This window comes from Salvia miltiorrhiza, chromosome 6 (assembly GCF_028751815.1).
Source record: "Salvia miltiorrhiza cultivar Shanhuang (shh) chromosome 6, IMPLAD_Smil_shh, whole genome shotgun sequence".
Taxonomy (NCBI): domain Eukaryota; kingdom Viridiplantae; phylum Streptophyta; class Magnoliopsida; order Lamiales; family Lamiaceae; genus Salvia; species Salvia miltiorrhiza.
Window position 1 is genome coordinate 35,577,222 of NC_080392.1, and position 22,929 is coordinate 35,600,150.

At 41.3% G+C, this 22,929-nt stretch overlaps 3 protein-coding genes and 1 pseudogene across 6 annotated transcripts; 3 read left to right on the forward strand and 1 right to left on the reverse strand.

Annotated features, from left to right (window-relative positions):
* The first annotated feature begins 564 nt into the window (after positions 1-564).
* On the forward strand, positions 565-1,515 carry LOC130990832 (uncharacterized). Its single transcript, XM_057915065.1, has one exon. The coding sequence runs from the start codon at positions 565-567 to the stop codon at positions 1,513-1,515; it is 951 nt and encodes a 316-aa protein (XP_057771048.1).
* A 9,338-nt stretch (positions 1,516-10,853) lies between these two features.
* On the forward strand, positions 10,854-13,011 carry LOC130989272 (probable polyamine transporter At1g31830). 3 transcript variants are annotated; one of them, XM_057913226.1, is made up of 2 exons: positions 10,854-11,025; positions 11,449-13,011. In XM_057913226.1, the coding sequence occupies exons 1-2, from the start codon at positions 10,981-10,983 to the stop codon at positions 12,871-12,873; spliced, it is 1,470 nt and encodes a 489-aa protein (XP_057769209.1). In that variant the 5' UTR covers positions 10,854-10,980; the 3' UTR covers positions 12,874-13,011. The 3 variants fall into 3 exon arrangements, with proteins under 3 accessions (XP_057769209.1, XP_057769211.1, XP_057769210.1); XM_057913228.1 differs by lacking the exon at positions 10,854-11,025 and adding an exon at positions 11,032-11,153; XM_057913227.1 differs by lacking the exon at positions 10,854-11,025 and adding an exon at positions 11,169-11,345.
* A 330-nt stretch (positions 13,012-13,341) lies between these two features.
* Positions 13,342-16,261, forward strand: LOC130989275 (serine/threonine protein phosphatase 2A 57 kDa regulatory subunit B' alpha isoform-like; annotated as a pseudogene).
* A 234-nt stretch (positions 16,262-16,495) lies between these two features.
* Positions 16,496-21,667, reverse strand: LOC130989274 (V-type proton ATPase subunit B 2). Of its 2 annotated transcripts, none has more exons than XM_057913230.1 (15): positions 21,338-21,667; positions 20,469-20,530; positions 20,193-20,248; positions 19,969-20,067; positions 19,547-19,606; positions 19,247-19,358; positions 18,953-19,161; positions 18,687-18,815; positions 18,448-18,585; positions 18,066-18,216; positions 17,857-17,939; positions 17,521-17,568; positions 17,361-17,414; positions 17,186-17,269; positions 16,496-17,101 (listed from the first exon to the last, which is right to left on the reverse strand). In XM_057913230.1, the coding sequence occupies exons 2-15, from the start codon at positions 20,521-20,523 to the stop codon at positions 16,916-16,918; spliced, it is 1,464 nt and encodes a 487-aa protein (XP_057769213.1). In that variant the 5' UTR covers positions 20,524-20,530; positions 21,338-21,667; the 3' UTR covers positions 16,496-16,915. The 2 variants fall into 2 exon arrangements, with proteins under 2 accessions (XP_057769213.1, XP_057769212.1); XM_057913229.1 differs by having other exon boundaries at positions 18,953-19,157; positions 19,243-19,358; positions 21,338-21,621.
* Between the last annotated feature and the right edge of the window lie 1,262 nt (positions 21,668-22,929).

Genomic DNA, 22,929 nt, shown 5'->3' on the forward strand with positions numbered 1-22,929 from the left:
ATAAAAATCTGTGAAAAATTAGTGGGGTAAAACCTTGAATCGGTGATTGTTGTGCTCTGAACTTGAACTCTATGTGCTCCTGTTTGACTGGTTGGCTGATGAAGTTATGAAGCTTCAACTCTATCTTTAAAAATGAAAGTGTGTTGGGTGATTGGTGTGAAGTGATGAATGAGGTGTAATGCAGGTATGGTAGTGATGAATGAGGTGTAATGCAGGTATGGGAGGTGGGTAGGTGGCTGATGGATATCATAGGGTGTAGGTGATTTGACTAATAAAATATCTGTGTTGATTTATCGAACTGTAATAATTCTTCAGGATTTGCTAATTAAATAGCTCGTGTAGATGCTAAATGTTAAATTAAATAAATATGCAATGCATAAAAATTTAATAACTAAATTTACAAATCATTTTGTAAATTATTTTTGTTGGAATTAAAGTAAATTATTTTTCTCATTCCGGCGTGAATCATCTTAAATCTAAGTTAAAAAAAATTATAAATTTAGCTCGGGGAAACGGGGTATTACAGACACCCCTAGATTTGCCTCTGACATTAAACAAGAGCTCATGGCTTTATGGAAAACCTCAGATGCGATCCGTGTGGTGCCGCTAGGGAAAGGTTTCTTTTCGATAATTTTCGTGAACGAATCTGAGCTTGCTACGGCAAAATCTAGGGCTACTTGGAAATTGAGCAAAGGTATTATTCGGATCAGGGAATGGGTTCCGGATTTTGACTCGTACAAAGAATCATCTGCCCTCTCTCAAGTCTGGTTGAGAATCTATTATCTTCCTCACGAGTACTGGCATCCGGAAGTTATAATCGGCATAGCCAGATATGTCGGTCTTCCTATTAAACTTGATGGTTTTGCGTTTGCTGGGCATGTTGGTCACTTTGCTCGTGTTCTTGTCGACATGGATGTCTCTAAGCCTATTCCCGAAACTCTCACGGTGGATAAGGGGACTCGCTCTTTTGAGGTAGAGTTCGTCTATGAAAATTTGCCGCACTTCTGTGGTTATTGCAAACTTGCAGGTCATAATATTGCTCAATGCCGCCGCAAGAAACAGCAGGATAACAACACTGAGGCCACGAACCCTAAAAGCTTGGATCAGCCTTCTTTCAAGTCCAATCACAATAAAACTATGGGGAAAGAATGGCAGAAAAATAAAGAGATCCCTATTGGTAATTCCTTCGATGCTTTATCGAAAGAGCTTACCGGAGCAGAGGACTTCAACGAGGGGACTCTTCTTGAGAATGAGAGGACTTCCATGATCAGCGCTTCGGAACATTTTAACCGCAATCCCGCTGAGGAGTTTCGTCATACAGATGGGGCACAGATTTCGCCCAAGCATAAAGAAAGGTTGTCCGGACCTGATTTACTTGCTGCCGCGTGCAGACCTGTTCCTGATTCGAGCCTCGAACCACACATAATACTTGAAGAGGAATTAACTAACAAGAGCGCCGAGACGGGTAATTTTGCTGATAAGGAGGTGGCCTTGGGAAACATGATGAAAGTATAGATTTTAGAAGCAACCTTAACTCAAAATCATAGCACTGATAATGCTAGTGGAAGGCCAGAAACGGAGACAAATTGTCGAACAGTTGGTGCCAATAGTCGTGCTACTAATGAGATGAATGAAATCGTGCCAATGAAAAGGGGACGGGGTAGACCTTCTAAACAAACTGTCGAACAGTTGGTGCGCACGGCAACTCCTTCTATCAAAGATCGTCTACGACACAATCAGGCCGTTCCTTTTGGTGATCAGGTTGGACAACCTCAGGGGACCACGGCGGAGTTTAATTCTATGGTTAAGGAAGCGGTGGATAAAGGCGTGTCTATCTCGGAGTTCCTTATCTCTCAAACTACTTCTGCTGCTAGTAAAAGTATGGACACCGCTTCTTCACGGAAATGGGGTGATATGGTGGATGATGATTATGATCCTCAGGAGGAGGATGAAAATATCCACTTTTCTCAATGAATATTCTCTCTTGGAATATTCGTGGAATGATGGACACGGCACGTCATTTGCTTCATAGTTACTGTCATGTTCACCATCCTATTATTCTGGGCATTATTGAGCCTAAGACTAACTTTCAGAATATTCCGGCCTTCTTCTGGAATTCTATTAATCTGACTCCTTTCCATCAAAATGTTCGCGCCCCTCATGCTTCCAACATCTGGATCCTCATCGCCACCGGGGTTACCTGCTCGTTGATTATGTCCACGGAGCAGATGGTTATTTTTGACATCTCCCATTCTAGTTATTCCTTCAGAGTTGCTATAGTTCATGGGAGTTGTAACTATATCACTCGCAGAATTCTTTGGGATGATATCTCTTCTTGTATGGTCTCTCAAATGGTGATTCTTGGGGACTTTAACGCTGTGCTTGGAGCTCATGAACGGCGTGGACGACGGTTTCCCAGTCGTGTTTCTTGTAGAGATTTTCAAGCTTTCATTGATCGTCATACTCTCATTCAAGCTCCCACCTCTGGGCCTTTTTTTACTTGGACGGACAGGCGAAGATTTCCGATGACTACTGAATCTGTGATGGACCGCATTCTTTTCTCCGAGGACTTTGCTGCGCAATGGCACTCTGCCGAGAGCCTGGTTTTGCCTCGTCTTGGCTCGGACCATGCTCCTATTTTGCTTAAATGTTCCACTCCTCCTAATATCTCTGGCGCTCGTCCTTTTCGTTTCCTAAACATGTGGATTTCTCACTCTGATTTTATTCCGATGGTTCAGCGCTCTTGGGCTCCCGTTGTTGATTTGAACTGCCCCATGGTGCGTATGATGCACAAGCTGAAACGTTTGAGGAAGGATCTCAAAATTTGGAATAAGTCCACTTTTGGGAACTTCAACACCTCGCTTGAGGAGCTCTATAATAAGCTCTCTTATCTTCAGACACTTATTGATAATGTTGGCTACTCTGAGGTACTCTTTGAACAAGAAGTTGAGCCGGAAGCATCTATCTCGGTCATGCTCTCTCGACAAGAGGACCTGCTTCGCCAGAAAAGTAGAGTTCGCTGGCTCCAGGACGACGATCGCAATACCCAGTTCTATCATAACATGGTGCGCATGAAGCGCGCTCGATATACTATCAAGCATCTGGAGATTAACGACGTCCTGGTTGAAGATCATACCACTTTGGCGTCTCATGTGGAGAATTTTTATAAAACTCTTTTTGCGGCGGATCACATTCCTGGGGGCGATCTTTCTTGGATTTCTAATTATATTACCAGCAGCCTCACTACGGATCAGACGTCGGCTATGGTTACTTGCCCGTCTGCGACGGAGATCAAAGCGGTGGTCTTTGCTATGGACAAAGATAGCGCTCCCGGCCCGAATGGCTTTGGCGGTACTTTCTATCGTTCCGCTTGGGACATTATTGAGCATGATTTCATTTCTGCCATCAAAAGATTTTTCACTCATCATTACCTCCCTTCGGGTCTCAACTCCAACACTCTGAGTCTTCTTCCCAAGAAAGCTGACGCCAAGGTTATCTCCGATTATCGTCCTATCGTTCTTGGCAATTTCTTTTTCAAAGTTATTGCCAAGATACTGGCGATCCGGCTGAATGCTGCTGCTGCCACTATCGTCTCCGACAATCAATTTGGGTTTATTTCGGGACGTTCTATTCATGAGTGTATCACTCTTGCCTCGAAAGGGGCGAACTGCATGGAGAGGTCTTTACACGGCAAAAACATGGCTCTTAAAGTCGACATCCATAAAGCCTTTGATACGCTTAGATGGGATTTTCTTCTGTTCGTGCTTCAAGAGTTTGGATTCCCCAATATTTTCTGCTCCTGGATCAAAACCATTCTCAGTTCGGCTCGCATATCTATTCGGTTCAATGGTTCTCTTTATGGTTATTTCGAATGCGATCGGGGGGTAAGACAAGGAGATCCTTTGTCTCCCATTCTTTTTGGCTTGGCGGAAGATGTTCTTAGTCGCATTTTTCTGGATGCTGCTAATCGTGGTTTGATCGCCGGCATGCGTTTCTCGAGATCTTTGAGTTTCCCTTCTCATCTTCTTTACGCTGATGTTGTGCTCCTGTTTTGTCAGGCCTCCAAGCGTAATTGCATTATGATTGACTCGATTCTTCAGCTCTATGCCACGGTTTCGGGACAGTTTTGTAACAAGCATAAGTCAACTCTTTACTTCGGGAAAGGGGTGTCTCCTGGGCGCCGTTCTCGGCTCCAACGGATTCTGGACTTTAACATTGGCTTCACGCCTTTCACCTACTTGGGAGTGCCTATTTTCCCGGGCCGTGCTTCTTCTGCTAAGCTACGTCCTATCTTTGATCGGATTCTTGCCCATTTTCCTAGGTGGCAAGGTTCTCAGCTCTCTATGGCGGGCAGGCTCTGCTTAGTTTCTTCTGTCATCAACAGTGCTGCGGTGCATAGCATGCTTGTGTATAAATGGCCGGCGAAACTTCTGCATGCTCTTGACAAAACTTGTAGATCGTTCATTTGGACTGGAAGTACTCTGAAGAAACCATCCTTTTCTGTGAGCTGGAATAGAGCTCGGGCTCTGAAAGAACATGGCGGCATTGGGGTCAAGGCTTTCTCGAACATCAACAACAGCTTCATGTTTCGGCTGGGCTGGTATATTATGAACAAGAACAGCTTCGGTTATCGGCTTCTTCGTCAGAAATATCTCACGCCGTCCATGGATTGGGTTTCCAAGTGGGCGAGTTCTTCGATTTGGACTGGGGTTAGAAGGACGATTCGGGAGATTGTTTCGGATACATTCTGCACGATTGGCACTGGAGACACGATTTATTTTTGGAGAGATAATTGGCTCGGGTATCGATTGATCGACAAACTTCACATCTCGGATTTCATGATCCCTTATTTCTCTCAGAATATTTCGGATTACTTTTTTGATAATAAGTGGCACCTCACTTCTAGATTTGTGCAGTCTTTCCCGCGCATTGCTCTCGACATCATATCCACCCCCATTCCTGGGTTGGCGGACGACAGATCCTGGATTCACTCGGGTTTCGGGAGCATTACTGCTGCTTCGGCCTTTGCTCACATACGACCTCAGTTCCCTAAGGTCGACTGGGGCTCCTGGATTTGGGCCCATTTTATCCCCTCTCGGCGATCTCTCTTAGTTTGGCGCACTATTGTTGGAAAGCTCCCTACCTTTGATACGAGTCGCCTGCATGGTATTCAGGGGCCTAACCGCTGCCCTTTATGCTCGGAAGCGGAAGAGTCGATGGACCACGTTCTGTTGAACTGCTCCTTCTCGGCTTCTATTTGGGCGGATGTCTTTAGATGGTTCTCGATTGAGCAACCTTTGCCGCCTGACGTTGGCAGCATGGTTCGCTTCTCTATCCACCAGAAGAACAGCAAACAAATTGGTAATTTGTGGAAAGTTGGGGTGGTCTCTCTTCTCTGGAGTCTCTGGTCTCACTGTAACAACGTCATACACAAGGATTTGGCGCCTTCGCGCCACTTGATTATCAAGCAGGTCCGGGTTTTTCTATGTGAAGCTGCCAACAATTTCGACCTTGGTCCTATGGCGAACTCGGTTTCTGATCTCCTCATTCTTAAGAAGCTGTCCATCGCTGGACAACCTAGGAAACCTATCTCCTATCTTTACGTTGCTTGGCACCTTCCTCCGCCGTCTTGGATTAAAGTTAATACTGATGGTTTGGTTAGAGAATGGAGAATTCATGCGGGGGGCGTCTTTAGGAATTCCTTCAATGACGTTCTTGGTTGTTATCATTTCTCAGGCGGCCAGGGGGTAGCGTTCGAGGCTGAGCTTTTAGCAATTATTATTGCTATTGATTCTGCACATCGCGCCAATTGGGAGAGAGTTTGGTTTGAGTCGGACTCCTCTTACGTAGTACAGCTTCTTCAGTCGCTTTCTGAGACGGTTCCCTGGAGATTAAAGCCTCGGTGGCAGCTTGCTCTCTCCAAACTCCACACTTTCACGTGGCGCATTTCTCACATCTTTCGTGAGGGCAACAGATCGGCGGATTTTTTGGCTTCTCAGGTTCGGGAGGAAGGTTTTTGGCCTCATACCATTGCTGGTTTAAATGAATTTGTCAAGGAGGACGTCTCTATCCCTTATTTTACTCGTTTTGCTCTTTGTTTTGGATCGGTAGTGAGCCGGGCGATCTAAGGGTAATGGTTCAGCCGGAATCCTTGAGGCCTCCCAACTCTGCTCAGTCAACCTTGATCCTTGACGAGTACTCTTTTTCCTCATTTAGTTTAATGAGGTTTTAACGAGGCTCGACCCTTAGTCTGCAGCTTTGTGCTTTCATGGGTTTTTGTTTTTTCGTTTTTGTTTTTTAATAAAATCTTATTTCAGCAAACTCAAACAAATTAAATTTTCATTATCTATATTTCTATTTACAAAATTAACCTAAAAAATTTCACAAAAACAGGCAAACCACGCATGTGCGTATCCTAACGAAATTCCATATTCACATAAGTGGAAAATTTTCACCAAAACAAAAGTTAAAAAAAAGAAAAGAAAAAAAGAAAAGAATTTATCCACCACATAAAAACAAAGCCTCAGTTTAAAAAAATGCAGCTTCGTTTTGACTCAGATATTATAATCAGTCAACTTTATCATCGCCGTCGCTTTTGTCGTCGGAAAACCAACGGCCGAAAACCGCGGAGACGACGTCGTTGAAGCAGCCGAGCAGCCCGCAGCACTTCCTCTCCAGCCGCCTCCACCACGGGGCGTCGTCGTCGCGCGCCTCCCCCATCGGCTGGAGGTACGCCCACGCCGCGTGCTGCACCAGTGGATCCTTGATCGGGATCTCGCGCCAGCTGCCGCCCGTCGGCGACGCCGCGGCCGGCGGAGACGACGACGGCATCAGGTCCTTCAGGCTGGTGTAGCCCAAGCTCTCGAACGCGATCATCTCGATGTCGTCGGAGACGTCGGAGCGGTGGTGGTGGTGAATGCCGTTCGCCGCCGGAGGTAAGGTGTGGCTTTTCACTGGGAAATTTATCAAATTTTGGTGGTTGATTATGTGCTTCTCCATGGCCGAATTTTGTATTAGGATTTGCTTTTTCTCTAATTAGGTATTATTGAGCTAACATGGCGCGGGATTCTACCATGATACGAGCTGAATTTTAGAGAGAGAAAGCTCTGAGAGTGTTGGAGAGAGAGGGAGAAAGAGATTTGTGGGCAATAGTGTGGTTTAGGTGAGTGAAGGTGGGGTCCACGCGCTGGGAAAGGGGAGAGTGGTGACACGTGGTTGATTGGTGGTAGGGCAGCGGTCCCAGGCGCGTGGAAGCATACATTTTTGTCCCATCTATTTCGAAAGAGTTTTTGCATTTTTTTAGTATTTGATATGATTTGATAATATTATTTGAAGAAGATTGTGATTTGATCACTTCTGTTTTCCACCTAACCTTCTTCAACGTTAATCAGTAAAAACGATTTTTTAGTCCATTTTTTTTTCATAATATTTGATATTTTGATAGAATAAGAGGTTCATCCGTCTCAAAATCTCTGTTCATAATTCATCTATTCTATTTTACGTTTTGAGATAATTTTTGTGTATTTTGTGGGGAGATGTGTGATTTGCAACAAATTAAGAAATGGCAATTGTATTTTGCCATTGTATTTTACAAAAATAGAATATAAATTACATTGTGGCATCCGATGAGCCAAATCACGTTTTTGGTGACCGAAAAATAGATACAGGATATATTTGATAAAAATCTAGTTTGAGGGTTTAGAGAACATTTTGAAAGTTTCAAAATATTTTTTATAAAGCGGGTATACTTCAGAGATTTTTATGATATTTACCCTTATTTTAAAATATAGATTGAATTTTGAAAATAGCCACTTTGGAATAATAAATTTAAAAAATACCCATAAAGATAAAAAAATAAAAAATCCACATTTACCATTTTACCCTTGCATATAAAAATTTAAAAATTGTCCGCGAATTCACAACCAGTCGAATTCACAGTTGTCATTAATTTTGAAACTCGAATTCACAACTGAATAACTAGTATTGATTGTGAATTCAAGTTTTAAAGTTTTAATTCACAACTAAAAATAGTGTTAGTTGTGAATTCGCATGAATTCACAACTAGAAATAGTGTTGGTTGTGAATTCACAATCAAAGTATTAATTCAATTGTGAATTCAAGAACATTAACCAGACAAATTAATTCAATTTTCACACATCGAGTTAGGGGACGTTTTCTCAAATCATTACACTAAAAATCTAAATATGTATTCAATCATAGAATCCAATCATCTTTGACCATGGCAGTATGGCACCTCCAACGCCACCATGGATCCACATACCAATTTGGAGAGAAAACAGAGCAAATCCTTGACGGTGAAGATGTGGTTTTCCATATTCTCCAAATTCGTTGAAGTTGTGCTTCTCCAAACTATCAACAATTATTTCCATCATCGAATTCAAACACAATGATAAGCTCCAAAAGACAGAGATGAGAGAAAACAAAGAATTACGACTCCCTGGATTTGAGATGGAGAATTTAGGGGTTTAGAAATTGGGGATTTGAGAGATGAGAGAAAAGAGGGCGAGATGAAGACAGAGAAAGAGTAGACGGTGGTGAATGGCGTTCACGGCGGCTGTTCGTCGCCCGTCGTCCAATCGAGATGAGAGAGAGCAGATTTGGGTGTTTTCGGTTGTGGCATGTTTTTTAGAGAGGAGAGGGAGAGAGAGATGCCGAGATTGGAGATGAGGAGGGAAAGTCGTGGCGGCGACGCCACTGTTATCGCGGCCATGTTGCCGGCGAGGGACGGCGGCGGCTGTCAGCCGAGAGAGAGAGAGAGCAGGTGGGGGAGGAAGGAGAGAGACAGAGTGAGAGACTGAGAGGAGGGAGATAGAGATTTGATGTGGATAATTTTTTAATTTTAATCTTAAGGACAATTTAGTCATTTAACACAAAATATAGATAATTGTTAAAGTTTTTTATTTGAATGGATAAATTTTAAGTTTTCTGAAAGAAAAATGGCTACTTCCATAAATTAATTTTAATATATATCTATATATATATATTTATTTGTATATATTTATTTGTTTTCAGGCATTGGCCCTTTTTTGTAATCTCCACTTTTACGAAAAAAACTAATTCTAAAATTATATACTTAAATTAAAATTTTATTAAAAGAAAGAACAAAAGAAACCCTTGAAGGCACAACGAGCAAACTAAGGGCCGAGCCTCGTTAAAACCCTTCTAAGGCAAACCCGCGAGGGAAAATCCTTAGAAGGGAAAAAGAGTACTCGTAAAAAAGAAAGAAGTGCAAGGAAGCGGAGGTGAGACGACTTCAAAGGCTCCGACCTAACCATCACCCCTAAATCGCTCGGCTTCCCAACACAGACAAAAGGAACGAAAACAGTGCAAAAAATAAAGAAACCAACAAAGGAAACAACCCCGCGCCATAAAATCCAATACGCATGAACTAAACGCAGCCGGGAAATAGGAGATAGTACTCCGAGATTCAGCATATCAACGACGGAAGCCACTGAATCCCACCAAAAAACCGACCCCAAGAAATGAGGCCAAAACCCAACGGAGTTCGACCAGCATCGCCCCCGAGCCGAGCTCACCCAAACCCGGAAAGGCTCAACTGACACTCCAACCCTCACAAGCCCAGACCGACGCCTAGCCAACAACCGACCCCAGCAGCCTCAACACCCACGCCACACCCATCTCTGAAACGAACTGAGCAAATCCAAAAGCACCCAGCCTCATCGAAGTGCCTACCAGATGTTCGATAAAAAACCAACCCCAAAAGACACGCTCCAACTGCTCGCCAAAACACAGCCATAAAAACCAACACGCACTAACAAAGCGCAGTCGGGAAAATAGGAGATAGCACTCCGAGATTCAGCATATCAACGACGGAAACCACTGAATCCCACCAAAAAACCGACCCCGAGAAACGGGGCCGAAAACCAGCGGAGTCCGACCAGCAAGGCCCCCGAGCCGAGCGCACCCAAACCCGGAACGGCTCAACTGACACTCCATTTCTCACAACACCAGACCAACGCCAGCCAACATCCGACCCCAGCAGCCTCATCACCCACGCCACACCCAACTCTGGAACGAACTGAGCACGACCAAGAATACCCAGCCTCAACCCAGCGCCTACCAAGTGTTCGGTAAAAAACCAACCCCAAAAAACACTCCCCCACTGCTCGTAAAAACGACCGCACGCCAACCGAACAAGACCACCCTCCATCGATTAGCATTTCAGACGCAGATGGCTGTGCGAGGCCATATCAAGCCGAACCGCAGCCTTAATCTCCTCAATTTCGTGCGGCCACCACCCTTCCAAACGTTGTTGATTGGCCATAATATCCGCCGCTTTGTTACCCTCCCTAAAAATGTGAGTGACCTGCAGCGAGAAGCCCTCTAACATCTTTAAAATAATATTCCAAGACGCCTTAAATCTCCAAGGAACAGCCGAGGAGCGAGAATTAAGAAGAGAGACCACGTAGGTGGAATCTGCTTCAATCCATAACTTGTGCCACCCGCATCTGTTAGCAATTTGAATAGCCGAAATAATAGCCAGAAGCTCAGCTTCGAAGGCAAATCCCGAGCCACCTGTAAAATTATACATTAGTGAACATATGTAGTGGTATTTCATTCTTTCTTTCTTTTCTTTGAAAGGGGGTATTTCACAATAATTAGTCGAATTACTTCTAAGCTTACACTAGTTTTCATGATTGAAATATGATTTTACACGAAGAACTTAGATAAAGTTGGTCTACACGTTAATAAGGTTAAACTGAAACATCTAAATATCTAATAATACAAGTGTCGAATTGATAGACAAGGGACCATTAATACTGAAATTAAAAAATAATAAAAAAATCAAAATCAACTAAAACTCGATTAAAATTAGAATCCCAAAACGCTTTACCTTCTTGATCGAAAGTCGTGGTTTCAGTGTCTGAAGTAGTGAGCTCCAAAGCGACGTCGTATACTGCAGCTCCACCTTCGCATGGAATTGAGACGTGGCAGCTCATGGTGATGGCGCCAGCAGCGGCATTCTCCGCTTCTGCTGCCATGGTTAGCTATAAAATTGCATTCATTTTTATTCTCTGTCTAGGAAAAAATTTCATCTTGATAAATGGATTGGATCCTTTATTTCGCACATTTCGTTTCCTATATCTGTGTTGCGCTTGCATCAAATTGGTGTACGTGTCGTCGTTCTTTTCCCCTAAAAGTTTATCTCTTGAATCGCATTGCGTTGTGCAACGTCAACTGTGTGGGTGTCGAAAAGAGAAGGAATTTTGTTTTTCTTGAGTGATGATTTCACGAAATGTTGTTACTTGTGGGGATCATGTGATCGTTCAGTTTTATTTCACGAAATGTTGTTACTTGAAGGAGTATTGATCTTTGATCTCGTATTCGTGTTTCTTCACTTGATTTATTTGTTAGAGACTCTCTCTCTCTGCACAAGTTAACCTATTTATTTCCTTTTGCAAACAGAAGAAACGATCCTCAGCAGTAAAGCTAACAACATCAACCAAGATGCCAGAGGCCAATGACGCAGGATACGGGCGATTGGAGGAAGGAATCTCTCCAAAATCGAACAATTACGCCAAGGTTTCGATCGTGCCACTTGTTTTCCTAATATTCTACGAGGTATCAGGAGGGCCATTTGGTGTTGAAGACAGTGTTCAAGCAGCTGGCCCTCTTCTAGCATTGATGGGATTTCTTGTTTTCCCATTTATATGGAGTGTTCCAGAAGCATTAGTCACAGCTGAATTAGGCACCATGTTTCCTGAAAATGGAGGTTATGTGGTTTGGGTTTCCTCTGCCTTGGGCCCCTATTGGGGGTTTCAGCAAGGGTGGATGAAGTGGCTTAGTGGAGTCATTGATAATGCTCTATACCCTGTTCTGTTTCTGGACTATCTGAAATCGGGCATCCCGATTCTTGCCGATGGCCTGCCCCGTGTGGCTGCGGTTTTGGGGATTACTGCTGCATTGACTTTCATGAACTATAGGGGCTTGACTGTGGTGGGGTGGGCTGCAATCTTGCTAGGGGTGTTTTCTTTAATGCCTTTCTTGGTTATGGGAGTTGTGGCGGTTCCCAAACTCGAGCCCTCGAGGTGGCTGGTGCTGGATTTGAACAATGTGGATTGGGGATTGTATTTGAACACTCTGTTTTGGAATTTGAACTATTGGGATTCGATTAGTACTCTAGCAGGGGAGGTGGATAACCCCGGTAGAACCCTTCCAAGGGCGCTGTTTTATGGCCTTATCATGGTGGTGCTGTCCTACTTTCTCCCCCTCCTGATTGGGACGGGGGCGATCCCACTCAACCGTGAGGATTGGAGCGATGGCTATTTCTCGGAGATTGCCAAGATTATTGGTGGGGTGTGGCTGAGATTGTGGGTGCAGGGGGCTTCTGCTGTGTCGAATATGGGGATGTTTGTGGCTGAAATGAGCAGTGACTCATTCCAGCTTCTTGGGATGGCGGAGCGTGGGATGCTCCCGGAGTGCTTTGCCAAGAGGTCGCGCCATGGGACCCCCCTCGTTGGGATCCTGTTCTCTGCATCGGGCGTGGTGCTGCTCTCGTGGCTGAGCTTTCAGGAGATTGTTGCTGCCGAGAATTTTTTGTACTGTTTTGGGATGATCATGGAGTTTTTGGCATTTATCAAGCTGAGAATCGATCACCCGGGCGCCCCCCGGCCTTACAAGGTTCCACTTGGGACGTTTGGGGCGATCATGATGTGTGTGCCTCCAACTCTGCTGATATTGGTTGTTCTGCTCTTGGCTTCTCTCAAAGTGATGGTGATTAGCCTCATCGCGTTTCTGATAGGGCTCGTGATACAGCCTTGCTTGAAGTACACCGAGAGGAAGCAATGGCTCCGATTCTCAGACCTTCAAGCTTCGGTTCCATTGATATAAAGTGAAAAGACGACTGAGTTGGTTGCAGATAGTTTGCCTTTTTAGTATTCTGACTCATATGAATGAATCAACATACAAGTTTTGGACTAACCACAATTTGAGAAGAGGAATAAGATAGTTTACTTTTTTGTTTTGTCATTTAGGCGTTGCTGCATTATCATACGACAACTAGACCTTCTCATTCGGGCTTTGCGCTACACTTCACTTCCAAAGGTAGAAGGTGTAAGAAATGTTGTCGTATGCACTTCACATCTTTCTGCATTGAACTTACCAATCTTTGTAGATTGATCTTATCTTATCCGAAACTCAACAGGTAATGTGTTTTTTGCGTATCTGGCTCGTCCCATTGTCCCGTTTTGATCAGGATGCCGCGTTTCTGCTGGCTTAATTGCTGCAACTAACAATGAATCACCTTATGTTTCATAAGAATATTAGGATTTCTACCTTGATTTTAATGCCTGGCTATGTGCATATATCATGTGTGTGTGTGTGTGTGTAAGGTAGTTTTGTCTTGTTTTTCTAAGTTTCTGTATTCACACAATGATGCCCCACAATGTCTTAGCCCTTGTCAAAGAAACCTTAAAATAAGAAAACAGGGGAAGAATACTTGTGTTTTCTTTGTAAAACAGGAAACTAGTATTTTCGGATTCTCCAATAATTTTCTTACATATGAAACATCGATGCTGCTGTCTCTATCTGCTCAAGAAACTGCAGGAAAGAAAATGTGCTATATTTTCAGGTGAAGGAAGCATCAAATGCTCTCTTCTCCGTCTGCACACAAGTGAGAAGAGATCATCATGGGCGCTCACCGGAATAGCCCAAAGTCGTCGGCATCTCCGAATCAGAAGATGAAAGCCAACACCCTCAAATCTCTCCTTGATCTTGATGCCATGTACAGTTCAAGAAGGCAATTAGTACTGCATCGAAGCTCAGAGCATGATGGGATTCTCTCCTTGATCTCATACTGCTCTTACACATATACCTTCACCGATCCCTCAGAATCGCCCTCGTTGCACAGCCTCAAGCGCGATAAGCTCATCAAGCTCCTCGCTGTGCTGAAGCCGATGAGGAAGGGGCCGGGGGCGGGGGTAGCGTGCCTGCCCGGTGAGGTCCTCTCGCCCCTCTTCACCATGATCCAGGACCACCTCTTCCGGCCCCTCCCGCCCCCCAACACCTCCATCACCTGCATCCTGCCAGATGACGACGACTTCATTGCCACCCCGGCCTGCCACCTGGCCCCACCTCCAGCTGGTCTACGACATCCTCCTCTGCCTGGTCATCAACTTGGAGCCCAAAACGCTCGGGGAGTACATCAAGGAGCCATTCATCCTCAACCTTCTCGCGCTCTTCAAGTCGGATGACCCGAGGGAACGGGACAGCTTGAAGAATCTGTACCACAGGATATACTCCAAGTTCCACGGGTCGAGATCCTTGATGAGGAAGGCCATGAACGACGTGTTCCTGCATTACACGTTCGAGACTGATGAGAAGCATAGCGGGATTGGTGATCTGCTCGAGATATGGGGGACGATCATCAACGGGTTCAGCGTGCCGTTGAAGGAGGAGCACAGGGTTTTCTTGATGAGGGTGCTGATGCCGTTGCACAGGCCTAAAGGGATGCAGGCGTATCACAAGCAGCTGGCTTACTGCGTGTATCAGTTCGTGGAGAAGGAGCCGGTGCTCGGAGTCGCGGTGGTGAGAGGGATTCTGCGGTATTGGCCGACGACCAACTGCCAGAAGGAAGTAGTGTTGATTGGGGAGCTGGAAGATTTGGTTGAGAACATGGAGACTGACGAGTATAAGGCCATTGCTCTGCCTTTGTGCAAACAGATAACAAAGTGTTTCAACAGTCGAAACTCACAGGTATTGTTTAGGGTAATGTTTCTTTTAGGGCATCTTCTTTTTTGTTGTAAATTTATCATAATAAAAGGAGGAAGGATAAGAAAAAAAAAAAAAATCTCCCTTTATATCCTCATTTTTTACAAAAAAGAAATGAAGGATAATTATCCCTCTATTTTTGGTATGATAATATTATTCATTCTTGGAATGAAAATGATGAATGAGAAAGTAATGACGGATTTAAAGAGAGAAATAGTATGTTTTATCTCTCATTTTCTTAATAAATTTACAATAGAAGGAACACACCCTTACTGATTTATTTTCTTTACATATGCTTAGGTTCACTTGAGATTTAGTGTCCCACTTTTCAGAAGAAAAAAGAAAATCACTGATTTTTTTAATTGCATTTTTTTGTGTTTTAATTTAATTTTATGCTTTATCTAGGATTTATTATACCCAATTAGGGTACATATTTAGTTTTATTAGTTAATAATAATTTATTATTAGAGTTGATAAATTCGTAAGTCTATAATTTTCTTAAAATTTCAAATGTTGGTTATAAATATTAATTATGATTCATTATATACTATGATAAATTTTATTTTTATAATAAGTATTACTAAAATAATGAATTTGATAGTGAAATACGAATGTGACATAGAAAATGTCGGGACACTGTATCTGAACCAACATAGGCTAAATTGGCTTCCTTAAAATTTTGTATTTGTTGATGAGTTTGATGAATACTAGTATTATTCAATAAGCCTAAGTGGAAGTTTATTTTTTATGATTGATAGAATTTATGATTGGGTATTTTATATGTATTACTATTAGGCTTTCTCCAAGTTTCACCTTTTAATGGGATATGAATCAAACAAAATTAGTTCATATGATATGAATTATCAAAGGGTTTTGAGATATTTTAAAGTTTTAATCTACTTTAGTAAGCAATGAATTAGTCTATGCTATTTTTATCTGTCTAGGTTGATCTTCAGAAGTAAATGTTCCCTAAGGCGTGATGGAGCTTTTCTCGTGCTATGCGTTGCAGGTTGCAGAACGAGCCCTTTACGTGTGGAACAACGAGCGATTTGTGAAGATGGCGTTGCAAGCAGCAGACGACGTGCTGCCCATCGTGGTGGAAGGAATGGAGGAGAATCTGAGAGGGCATTGGAGCAAAAGCGTGCGGCAGCTGACACAGAATGTGAAGGAGATGCTGGTGGAGATGGAACCGGTTCTCTACGCCCGGTGCCTATTGCAGCTCGGCCAAGACCATTTGGAGGCGAGGGAGGCCGAGACGAGACAAAGAGAGAGGTGGGAGAGAGTGGAAATGGCAGCCAAGCTAAACCAATTCATCCAAGAGTCTCTCAGTTCAAGCCTTCCCGATTAAAGAGGAATAGGGTGAGTTGCTCATAGACCAAATCTAGCGAGAGAGAGAAAACTCAACGTAAAAGTTTGTTGATGCCAAACAGAGCTCGAGGTGGACTCGTGTGTTTTTGTATAATAGATTGCATCTCTAATATATCATTGGAAGCCACTCGTTTATATGCCATTTTGTGCTAGGAGAATTTAGAATTATTGCAAAAGGTACAATTCCAATTAGTGGTAGATTAAAACATATGGCCTTCATGTCAAATGAAATAAAGTCGAAAGATTTATCTTTTTTTCAAAAGATTATAAACATGCTAAAAATGCTTTTAAACTTACATTTAAGTAATGAGAAGTTGAAGTGTGCAAGTGACTTATTTAATATCTTCAAAGAGAATGCACGTATTTATGCAAGTGATTAACCAAAACACAAAAGCAAATTCCCACTTATTTATGAATAATATAATGATACAGAACACTAAATTGTCCAGTAACATTTAAGTTTGAGAAAAACAAAGCAAGCAATAAATAGTCCTCTAAGCAACAAAATGTTTCTCGAGTGTTAATATTAAAGAAGCCAAATGCTCTTCTTCCCTAGAGCAAAATAATAATACGAAATAATTACCGGATCTAACTGGTTCTCTTTACCAAAGAATATCAAAGCCTTTCACCTGCCGGAGAGACTTGGCTTCCGTGGGCCGCCGATCGACGATAAACGCTTATTCCGAAAGAGCTAGAGGAGATAAAACCACCCAACGTAATATACACCAAACAATATATCACAAAAGTGCTTGCCAAAACAAAGACTCCCAATGGAAGAGCTTCTCTCTCTCCCCTCTCAGTTCGACGCGTCCCTGCTGTAGTATTGGTCGAGTGTCTTTGCCGGAATACGATGGAGCAGTTCCCGGGGGAAGATCCGGAGAAGCGTCCATGCCAGATCGAGCGACTGGAAGATGTTGCGGGTGTCGTAGGCCCCTTGAGCAACAAACTTCTTCTCGAATTTATCGAGGAACTCGAGATATAGCTGCACGTTCACACAGTTTGATAAGTATTGCTTAGTTTGTGTTTGCTATTGATTGCTTAAAGCACAGATAAGGAAATGACGAACCAGATCTTCTGAGGAAAGCGCTTCTTCTCCGACCACGGCTTTCATTGCTTGAACATCCTTTCCGATGGCATAGTTTGCATAAAGCTAGGGTGAAAGTAAAGATTCTTAGCCAGATTAATGAAATTGCTATCATGTCAACAACAATTAATGTTATACAATGAAATAGAGATCCCACCTGGTTAGACACATCGGAGTGATCCCTTCGAGTCATGCCCTCACCAATAGCACTCTGTAAAAGTAATGGAGTGGCATTTAAAACATGGCACCCAGACTATTTTACAATTCCTCAAGCATCAATCAAGCCAAATAAACTGCACTGTATTTTTTCAACTAACCTTCATAAGACGAGACAATGATGGCAGCACATTGATTGGAGGGTATATCTGTAAAGTTCGAGAACATTTATTCAGCCAAATACTGGAACTAAGTCATGAGAAAAATTGCATTGGTTTGTAACATGAGGAGCATTTTCAGAACAGTCGGTCATTCAGAGAATGGCAATAACCCACTACTGTACTAGATTATATGAACCAACTTAATGAACAAAAAAGTTATAGGAACCCCGAGAATGTGAACTAGTAACCTTAAAGTTAAGACTTGAGGGAATTATGATGTAATTGCTTGCATATAACCAAACAGAGAATGACTGAAAAACATCACTGTGTGTTTACCTGCCTATTGTAAAGTTGTCTGTCAATGTATATTTGCCCTTCAGTAATATAACCTGTAAGATCTGGGGTTGGATGTGTAATATCTGACCAATTCAAACGACCAAAGATTAGATTAAGGTTTACTGTAAAAATACAAAAGATAATAATAATAATAATATATATATACACACACACACACATGTAATGTTAATGTTTCGTATATATGTTACCATCATTGGGCATGGTCAGAATAGGAATTTGGGTGATGGATCCTTTACGCCCTTCAATACGTCCAGCTCGTTCATAGATGGTTGCCAGATCAGTGTACATGTAACCAGGATATCCACGTCTTCCAGGCACTTCCTCTCGAGCAGCAGACACCTAAAAAGGAAGTAGTCTATCTTTGTCACACCCATAATTTTCACAAGTACATAAAAAAATAGAATTATGGAAACTTGACACAATACTGAGAAACGATGCACACAGAGCCATCTAATTAGAAATGTTTAAATAGAAGATAGAGACATTTTAAACTTCAAATTAGCAGTTAAAAGTTAAGAAAAATCATCAGTACACATGGCAGACAAAGCTGGATGCATTTTCAGGAGTTACCTCACGAAGAGCATCAGCATATGAGCTCATATCTGTCAATATGACAAGAACATGCTTCCCGCATTCATATGCTAAATATTCTGCAGTTGTCAGAGCTATACGCGGTGTAATGATGCGTTCTATGGTTGGATCATTGGCCTGCAGAATTGCTAATATTAGGAAAATACAAATGAAGAATTTTCATCCAGGATTTTGCACAAAACCAATCAATCCCAAACAAGAAGGCAGACATTACTCACCAAGTTCAGGAAAAGAGTCACTCTCTCCATTGATCCATTTTCCTCGAAATCACGTTTGAAGAACTGAGCTGTCTCCATGTTGACTCCCATAGCTGCAAAGACAATGGCAAAATTATCCTCTTCACCGCCCTGCCAAGCAGAATAGATCACGAGAACAATGCTGTTACGGAGCAATCACCTCACAATTATTTATTATTTATTAATTATAACAAAGCAGAATACACAGTTGTGAATTATGTAAAAAAAAAAAAAAAACCCTCAAGTACCTCAAGAAGATTATCAGATTTCTCCAATCGTTTGACCAGACCAGCCTGGCGACAGATCTGAGCAGCTATTTCATTGTGGGGAAGACCAGCAGCAGAAAAAAGAGGAATCTTCTGTCCACGAGCAATTGAGTTCATGACATCAATAGTGGAAATTCCAGTCTGAATCATTTCTTCGGGATAGGTTCTCTCACTAGGATTGATTGAACTCCCTGCAGCAACAGGTTAAAGAAAACATCAACTTATGGCCACTTCGCAAATATGAATAGTGATAACTGATATTCCATGGACACTTGCCAGATATATCCAAGTAAGCCTCAGGAAGAATAGGAGGGCCATTGTCAATGGGTTTCCCAGAACCATTAAAGATACGGCCAAGCATGTCCAACGAGACTGGTGTCTTTAGAACCTGCAAACAAATTATAGCTTATGGGATTGCATTGGCATACTCTGGTATTATTATTCTACTGAACATGAGAATATGACTGCAATAAATCCCCTGTTGTAGCCAACTGTATTCATGGAAGACTGAGTTCAGAGTGCCTTACTATCAATATTAACAGAGAAAAATAAAAATAAAATTGGGAATGACTGTACCTCCCCGGTAAACTGGACAGTTGTATATTTGTTGTCAATTCCAGAAGTTCCTTCAAAAACCTGATTAATTAAATCATGAAACAAGTTCAGTTTGTGATGACTGATGATGCCTCCTCAAAGTAAAACAACTATGCTGTAAGTATTAAAGTTTCTGAACTATAAATGGTAACAATTCAAAAAAGGATCTTTAGAAGTAAGGTGACAGATTGTCATTATAACTCTAAAAGGTCCAAAGAAGCCAAAAAGAAAATTTGCTTCTTGCCATACAGATTTGTGAACTAAAAAACAACATTGTATTGTATGGTATAATGAAGCACAGTCTTACTTACAGAACTAGTATAGATATCAAAAAGATATTAATCATGAAATAGAGGATGAAGCCATTAGAAGAATAAATTATCAGGACTTGTGGCTATGATCACCTGAACAACAGCCTTCTCTCCATCAACCTCCAGTACTTGTCCACGTCGGGTTGTTCCATCTCCTAGGCGAATGTTAACAATTTCCTGGTACTTGGGTCCCTGGCATAGTTTCAAAAAGACATCTAAATAAATCATGTTCCAAGATCTATATTTTTGGACCAAGAGAAGCAAGTCCAAATGATGCCTCGCAAGGGAGGAATGATGAGAAGGAGTGCGACATTCACCTTCACTTTGTCGAGGATGACAAGAGGTCCAGCAACTCCAGAGACAGTTCTATATTCTGCAAACATGTTGAGACTAAGATGAGAATAAGAAAAGATAAAATAGCGAAGACATAACTGGGGTGTATTGTGAAGTTTTGGGGGCGTGTTGAGAAACCCCAATTGTATTATAAAGAAAAATTCCGATAGTGTACTTGGAAGAACAAAGGGATGACCACATGAGCATCTACACATTCATATAAACAAAGAGAAGATAAGGTAAACCACAAGAGGACATACCCATTCCAATCTCCAGAGTTCCCTCCTCCATGTCAACGTTGTTTTCAGCACCCATCTTTAACCTGAAAATTCCACAATATTGCCTATCAAATTAGAGAGTGTCACCAGGTGCTAACTGAAGCAACTACATTCAGTAGCAGTAAGCTCTGGATGCTAAACTACAACTTTCATACACAATTCAACCTCTCTTCATGTCCCAAATCACCTCTCACTTACATAACAAGTAAAATTATACAGGCTATGCCTACGACATATCAACTGCAGAATGCCTGCTAGTGGCTCAGTTCGTTGTATATATACTACGCGTCAAAGTCAACACCACTAAACTGCAGTGTCCTTCAATTTCTTGCCAACAGTAGTAAATTGCTCTCATCTTTCCATCGTTTGATAACCAAGATCACTCTTTTACACAAAGAAACTAAATTTCTGTTTCTGATTAGCTAAAGCCAGCTCCTTTCCACTCCACAAGTCCGACACCAGCCCTACAATCAAATCACTTGGCAACTAGACGCTCTAGCAACCACAATTTAGTCCGACTCATCACAGTATCTCCACTCTTATACAAAGAAGTTAATTGAAAACAACATCAACGCTAACTGTCATGAATTCAGAGTGTTTTCAAATTGGATGGATCAAAATATATAAATTGATTCAACTTAGAAGCAAATTCAGACACAAAAACAACAACACAAACTACACCGATCAATTGGACATTCAATCCGATCAACTACTCCAACGGCTAAGTCGAATCAACAGCCTTAACGCGAACAAATTCAAGCAGATGAGAAAAAAAAACATCAAAAACATCAACATAATCTACGCGATTGAAATACGCAGAAACTGAAAATTGGATCTGGAAAGTCACGTACCGGTTTTTCCAATCGAGAGAGCGCGAGGGGCGGTTGGAGAGAGATGAGATTGAATTGATGGACACAGCAAAAACGAAACTGAGATCTGATGGCTGATATAAATATCGCAATTTATTTATTTTATTTTTATCATATTGTAAATTAATTTGATTTTTTGTACGTGTTTGCCTTCTACTTAACAGTCAGCATGTGAGACTTTTTCATGTTGGGTTTTAAAAAGTAAATCTATAAACAATTGAAACTTCTACTAGTTTAATAATAACCATAATTAAGTAAAAAAACTATATTCATTTTAGTGACTATAAGTATATCTATATATAATTAGAGCAATCAAATTCAAATAATTGGAACATCTAGCATTATTGTTGGGCTTGGTGGGAGCCCACTTGGTAGGATTTGGATATTCCTTTTGGGTTTGGCCTTATTATATTTTTTTAAAAGAAAAAATTCTATATTCTAGATTTTCAATCAATTTTATATTATAATTTAAATATGAATGTCCCTTCAGGAGTGAAGAGCTATCAATCAAAATGACCTCCCTTTTTACGAAGAGCAATATTTAAATATCAAATTATATTGTTTAATGACAAGTTTATGGACGTGCTTAGTGAATTTCAATTCACAAATAATGATTTATATTATCCTTAAGGGTGCGTTATCTTTGATTGTAAATTTATCATGGGAAAAGGAAGAATAAACAAAATCTCACCCTTTAAATTCTTGATTTCTTTTCCCACATTTTCTATTTGACCCTTACTCATTCCTCATTTACACTACAAAGGAGGGATAATATTATCCTTCTAAAAATGATGTGATAATATTATCCCTCCTCTAGAGTGTAAATGGGGAATGATTAAAGGTTAAGTAGAAAATGTGGAAAAAGAAAGGAATGATTTAAAGGGTGAAATTTTGTTTATCCTTCCGATAAATTTACAATCAAAGAGAATGCACCCTAATACGTATAAAATATCCACACCACAAATTAAACTACCGTTATGTTATATGCTCACTTTTTCAATAAAAAGATATCACCACTTTAGTACTCCATTCAATAATTGTATACAAAATTAAAATACAATGCGAAGTAAAAGAGTCTAATACGTGGTGGGTTTGAGTTTTTTGAAGACAAGAAGCTAACTCAGCTACTGAAACAATTAATTGAAAGCTAAAAACAAAAAAAGCTCTCAATTATTACAACTAAAAGTTAAAACAATATCTCTATTTATTTTACGGATTTTAAATTACATTCTAAAACTGCAAAACAGCATTTCTTCCAAAAAGTTCGTAAATGGAATAAAAAATTCCACTGAAATAAATTCCTATAAGAACTTTCTGAAATACCTGGGGCCCAGACATTTTTCCTTTTTCCTTTCTTTTATTGGGTTACATATTTGGGCCACCAAGCAATTTTCCATATTTTTCTATTTTCTATAAAATCATCAAATTATCAACTTTTGTGCAAAAGTCTCTATTATCGCATCGAATTACTATAATTTTATAAAATCATCAAATTACCAATTACTGAATTATTGATTTAATCGAATTTTACCACCAATTATGATTCTGACCAAACTTACTGTTAATATAACCAT

Excerpts from the sequence above, each read along its gene's own strand:
- LOC130990832 (XM_057915065.1), top strand. The coding sequence starts at position 565 with ATGGCTTTATGGAAAACCTCAGATGCGATCCGTGTGGTGCCGCTAGGG.
- LOC130989272 (XM_057913226.1), top strand. The coding sequence starts at position 10,981 with ATGGTGATGGCGCCAGCAGCGGCATTCTCCGCTTCTGCTGCCATG. Across the intron at positions 11,026-11,448 it reads TCTCCGCTTCTGCTGCCATG|AAGAAACGATCCTCAGCAGT; the intron begins GTTAGCTATAAA and ends TTTTGCAAACAG.
- LOC130989274 (XM_057913230.1), bottom strand. The coding sequence starts at position 20,523 with ATGGGTGCTGAAAACAACGTTGACATGGAGGAGGGAACTCTGGAGATT. Across the intron at positions 19,359-19,546 it reads CTGTCCAGTTTACCGGGGAG|GTTCTAAAGACACCAGTCTC; the intron begins GTACAGTCATTC and ends ATTTGTTTGCAG. Across the intron at positions 17,940-18,065 it reads TCTGACCATGCCCAATGATG|ATATTACACATCCAACCCCA; the intron begins GTAACATATATA and ends TGAATTGGTCAG.